Here is a 6,006-nt window from a genome sequence, read left to right as displayed (position 1 = left end):
TGGTGATATGAAGTCTTGGAAGACACCACTGCTATAAGTTGAGGTCGTGTCTCAAGATGTATATACTCTTAGTATATATCCGCCCACATTCTTACTTTCAATGGTACTGACATACTTCTTCCAATGCTTTAATAGCTTTATTTAATACTTCTAATTGACATTTAACGGTACAGTTAATTTTTTTTAGTTGTTTCCATTGCGTGATGATTTGAATGGATGTCCAAGGGAGAGTTCTAAATATTATTCGAATTTATTGAGCTGGTGAAAATATTAGGACACCTGCCAAATTTCTTTTTATTCTTCAAAATTTTCTCCGCGGTGTCCCTTTCTCAGGCTGCACGTCAATTGTCCGTTACCAGCATTAAGAAATAATAACAAAGAGAACGTCATATAACAATGGAACGATGAGTTCCATTTCTTTCCGTCAGATCGCTCTTCCCCGTGCTTTTACCATTTTCACTTAATACACTGCAACACTTACAGTCAAAATAGGGAAATATTCTGCGCGTCTGTTCTATAGAATTTAGCAAGCGCTAAAGGCAATGCTTAGCTTACAAACTCGCGATTAAAATTCATATCCGGGTTTACCAACTAGTTTGTTGAAATCGAACCGGAATGATAAAAAACGACAACAACAACAACAACAAAACGAAATCAATGCTGTAAGTACTGTTACTGTATTTTTACGTCATGAAAGACGACTTGCCTCCGTAGCATCTGTCCATACGCGCGTTGTCTGGAAGCTGAGCAATATCAATACATTGAGGGTCAAGATGTATCCGCTGACCCGTATAAATTATAGGTCGGGTCTATTTGGCAAGCCGCTCGCCGAACAGACATCTTTTTTTGTCCTGTTTGGAGAGCCGCTTGCCAAACAGCACTAAAAAGCCACCCTGTTCGGCCAGCCGGGCTTGCCAAACGAGTAAGAAATCTACCCTGTTTGGCGAGCTGGAGACTTTACTTTAATATTAATGAGTTCGGCTCTCTAAGCCGGGCTTGCCAAGTAGTCACTTCCATAAATTATAACAGTTGCACTACATCGGCGAGCGCTGGAAGCCGCGCACGCCATGGATGATGGATTAGTTTCGATAAAAGTCACGTCATCTCGCGAATCTGTGACCGTTAGTTAATTCAGGCTAGCCGAGTTGAATGATGGTCGGTAAAACAGTCCGGGGTAGCCGTCATCAAGAATCTCGAATTGACATTATTGATGATCTCGATCCAGAACTTGGCCAAGTAGAAAGTTCACTAGGCGTTATCGTTTCTGAGAAGGCGTCATCACTTTCTGTGAACAACGTCATAGTTTCATTGTTGGCAGAGAAGAATATGTATTCCTGTTCATACCACTTGCGAGGACCTGAAAAAGTAGGTGGAGTTTCTGTTAAAGTAAATCGATTTTGAAGTTCGCCAACTCAAGGGGGGGGGGGGGGGATTCGATGACTTCCTCTTTTAACCACCAGTAAATCACAAAGAATTGACAAATTAGGCGTTTGGCAGTTTGTCAGCAGAAACAAAATTCAAAATGGCGACTGCAGTAGCCATATGGAAAAGTGCGGGCAGCGGTTGCTGGAAGATCATCACGTTATCATCCCGCTAATGTGTCTGAAAAAATAAACCACCACTGCACTTAGTGAAGATAGCTGTTGTGAAAATGATGGAAGTCCCTGAGTTCTTCTGATTATTTTGGGATACGCCTGCATGGTTATTTCAGTGTCTTGTTTATATGCATCCCTAATCACTTACCTAAACATAATTGCACTTCATCAACAAAAACAAAGCCAGCTCGTGTAAACACGGGAATATGGTAGGCGTGACACAGAAGAAGTATGCGCCTTGTTATGGGAACTGCCACCTGCAAGTGGTTCACAAACGTCCGCAAGAGGGCCAAAGCTATTCCCTGAAAAGAATGGTCATCATGAATTTTCCGAGATCAGTCGACATTATGAAGTCATCATACTCCTGCATACATGTAGCTTCAACTATCGTCTCCTCTTGCTGATAGTTCGTTCGTGTGATCTTTTTTTACATGATATTTCTCCCTGGTGGGGAAATCAAGAATGAGTTTCGCCAGTTGGCCAGTCTGGTCATTTGACACGAGGTATTACTGTGTTAGTCCGAGTAGCTACGTCGGTTTACGAAACGTACATTAGGCAGGTTTCGCAATCCTACGAAGAGCTGCGAACGACGAACTCCGAAGTATGTGTCAATTTCCCCGATTCCCCGTACAACTGAATAACGAGTGTCGGTGTAAATGAATTCGTACAGGACTAGATGACACGACAGATCTTCGTGAAGTAGTTTTTACTTCGTCGTTCGTAGGGTTAGCGAAACCTCACTGGTGCTAAAAACTGACAACATAATGGATATAAAGCTCGCCGATGTGAGCATTCCAGCCGTTACAAATGATAACTAAGCAACGTACCCTTCGTCTTCTCGATCGATGTGTGCAAAGGCAGTGGATGATCACGGTTTCTGAAATAAAATGCGAACTTCGTTTCAATTTCGCTGGCCTACTTGAGAATTACATGGATACTGAGAATAGGTGGTGTAATTACATGGACCATCTTTCATAGTTACATGTAACATTGACTTGAAAACTTACCACCATTGGGAAGATGAGTTTCAAACGACTCATTGGTCACGTGATGTCCATGATATCTGCTTCCACATATGAACTAAAAGTAGAAAATGATGCCATACTCGGTGTCAGTATCATTAAATGTCAATCTTAACATAATTACCAGTGTCAGTCTCATCAATGTCAGTCTAATTATCAATGCCAGCCTACATCATCAATGTCAGTTGGTGAATTTATCGACCTTACAGTGAACAATGTCAACCTAATAAGAATGTCAGTCTGATTATATGTCAATCTATATCATTGTCAGTCTAATAATCAATGTCAGTTGAGGATGTTGTCAACCTCACAGTAAACAGTGTCAGTCTAATGAGAATGTCAGTCAGTCTGATTATATGTCAGTCCGGAATTATCAATGTCTGTCCAATTATCAATGTCAGTTGATGAATAATGTCATTTGTGTCATCAACCTCACACGAAAAATGTCAGTGACGGTGTGATGTCAGTCCATTATTTATCGCAAGGCCATAAGGCACCTTCTCCATAGAGCTATACCCTATACTACACTATACGCGAACAATGGCTTCACAAAGGGTGCATGACCATGAAACTATTGTTCGCGTATAGTATAGTATAGGGTATAGCTCTATGGAATAGGTGCCTTAGGCACCTATTCCATAGAGGTATACGGTATACTACACTATACGCGAACAATGGCTTCACAAAGGGTGCATGACCATGAAACTATTGTTCGCGTATAGTATAGTATAGGGTATAGCTCTATGGAATAGGTGCCTAGGCACCTATTCCATAGAGCTATACCCTATACTATACTATACGCGAACAATAGTTTCATGGTCATGCACCCTTTGTGAAGCCATTGTTCGCGTATAGTGTAGTACACCGTATACCTCTATGGAATAGGTGCCTAAGAGGTACATACGAGTATTCACTATCCACGTGAAATTTCATAACGATATCGACGTTCACCATGTAATTGATTCGTCAATTGTAAGCATTTTAGCTTGAAGGTCTTTTGAGCGCAGATTGTAAAGTCACTGACACGACCTTTCTTGCCAAGGGATTGGACTCTTTCGACTTGTCAACTCACGGCAACTAGCTTGTCATCTTCAAAGAAGCCGAGGAACAGATCACAGGCAACTTTGTGTAGATTTGCCAGGTTCTCTCGGGAGGGTGCTTCTTCCGCTGGATATGCTGTAGGAAGAGAAAAACAAATTTTCAGAATTTTGAACTTATGAAAAAATTCAACTTCTGAAAAATGTAAATATTTCCAAGTCCAAATATTTTTTTCACTTGTTTTTTTCTGCTCAAAATGAAGACACATCATCAGCCCCGAACAAATTTTGGCTTTTAAAATTTTTCAGTATTTTTTACTTATGAAAAAATTCAACTCTGAAGGATGAAAACAATTTTCTTTTAGGAGTGGTCGTAATTGTTACACTACTCCACCCATGCGACAGGCTATACTGTCAGGTGCGAAGGCTTCTTTTTAATAATGACCGAAAATCAAAAGGTTTTTGCGAGTAACGTTCTTAACTATTTGATAACTCATGCATGAGGCAAACCTAATAACATGAGGTACTCGGCAAACTAAGCCACAACAAGATATCACACGCTACAAACCAGCACGTTCCAACCGGTCACAAATCAATCATGCCATTTGAGATTCACTTTTAGCTTCGATAACAGAAGAATGAATTAAGAATAACACAAATCCTAGGCAATGATAATAGAGTTTCGTGATCTTTCTTGACCCATTGTTAAGTTTGATATTTTAGCTATTGTGACATCTAACAGTGTCGCGACTTGGTTTGGTTGACTGCGTTGTTATTGGTCGCGAAAATAGATTGTGTGTGAACGTTTATAATGCGTGATATTTACTTATTGGGGCATCTATAGGCTCTATTTACCAGTAAACCAATTAAAAAACTCACAAAATACTGTATTCTTGTATTGCTTGCATAACCGTTAGTTATGTTAGTGTTACAAGCATATAGTAGGCCTAAAGGATATTCTGAAATCAGATTGCTTTTCTTAGATTTTACACGCTAGTAAATCGAATACCGCCAGAGGTCGTTACTCAAGATTATGGGAACCTACATCATTATGCAGCGCGTAAAAAGCTGAAAATATTCTGGTATCGCCCCCCCCCCCCCCCCCCGGAAAAACATGGTCGGTCTTTTCATTGTGTTTCGGGCTTACGTAATTGTTGTTGTATCTGAGATTAATGATATATATTTAGGAAGTTATGTTTTGAAAGTTAGGATGTGCAAACAGATTTAATGGCTTTCCGGCACTAAGCGGCTGATTATGAGTAATTTGGTACACAAGCCCAAGCCATGAATCAGCAATTCCTTGTGTGTGCCTGACCATGTTCGATGCAAAATGTGCTCTTGGGTCTAAATGCATGTATCACCACTGGAACTAGGTGTGACAGGGCCTCTAGTTGTAGGTCGAACCCTGCATAACACCGGTCGCAATCATTATCGAGAGAGGTACAAATGACCAACGGGGCTGGCATTTTTGTGACTTCATCCTCTTTTAACCAGCTTTTTTCCAATGGCTTTTTCCCTGGTAAAATGGGATGATCCGTTTTATAAGGAATGACACATCCCCCGCACGCATGGAGTCTCGCGGCGCTTTGAGGAGGTGATTTATCTTCCCAAAGTGTAAAAAATAAGCCGAGGTACTTTGTGATTGCTGTGTGCACAGAAGAAAATGAAAAATAACAACAGAACACGTTCTTACCTTCTTTTGCTATCTTGTGAGCGCGAAGGACGTCGGCTGGATCCAGACATCTTATTTCGGCCCTCATAGTCACCGACGTGATTTTTTAGTTGTCCCGAAGCTTAGCTTTGTTGTCGATATATATATGTAGTCGTTAAATCCAACTGCCACACCCAGGCCTAGATAGGCCTGCTACCCGCCATTGGGTTTTCCGTCATTTGAAATAGTAAGAAAGGCCTAGCATGCAATGAGCGTGACTCGAAATGTTAGCAGGCTTTTATTTCCTCTCTGTCCCGGTGGACAATGGGAACGAGAATGGAAGACTGAAGTTGACCCGTAAGAAGAATGCGGCGACACGAGGGGACGCCACTGATCGCGGACGGGAGAATTCCACAGACACAGGGCGTTCAACCCAAGGTGTGTGCCACACGTAACCCCGTCGAACGTTAACTCACCTTAGGCCATGCACGACAGGTCGGCGGGTGTTAGTGGATGGGGGGATGGGGGGGGGGGATGGGGGGGGGGGGGGGGTGGGGGGGGGGGGGGGGGGGGGGGGACGGCTGGTCAAAACCATATCGACTGCGGGCGCCTCGTGCCAACCATGGGTACTAAGGCAATGAACGTTCTCTTCTTGAAGTGACAATTCGTTTTCGGGGTATGGACCCACTAATAATTTATCT

General features: G+C 42.1%; 1 protein-coding gene across 1 annotated transcript; it reads right to left on the bottom strand.

Annotated features, from left to right (window-relative positions):
- Positions 1 to 141: 141 nt before the first annotated feature.
- LOC135486529 (serotonin N-acetyltransferase-like) lies at positions 142 to 5,620 on the bottom strand. The gene is made up of 6 exons (XM_064769380.1): positions 5,348 to 5,620; positions 3,690 to 3,793; positions 2,603 to 2,675; positions 2,423 to 2,472; positions 1,744 to 1,897; positions 142 to 1,357 (listed from the first exon to the last, which is right to left on the bottom strand). Exons 1-6 carry the CDS (start codon positions 5,412 to 5,414, stop codon positions 1,185 to 1,187), a joined length of 621 nt encoding a protein of 206 aa, XP_064625450.1. The 5' UTR covers positions 5,415 to 5,620; the 3' UTR covers positions 142 to 1,184.
- Positions 5,621 to 6,006: the final 386 nt, after the last annotated feature.

Source organism: Lineus longissimus, chromosome 4, assembly GCF_910592395.1.
Source record: "Lineus longissimus chromosome 4, tnLinLong1.2, whole genome shotgun sequence".
Lineage (NCBI taxonomy): Eukaryota > Metazoa > Nemertea > Pilidiophora > Heteronemertea > Lineidae > Lineus > Lineus longissimus.
The sequence above is the reverse complement of the archived record's forward strand: the minus strand, read 5'-3'. Positions and strand labels throughout refer to the sequence as shown.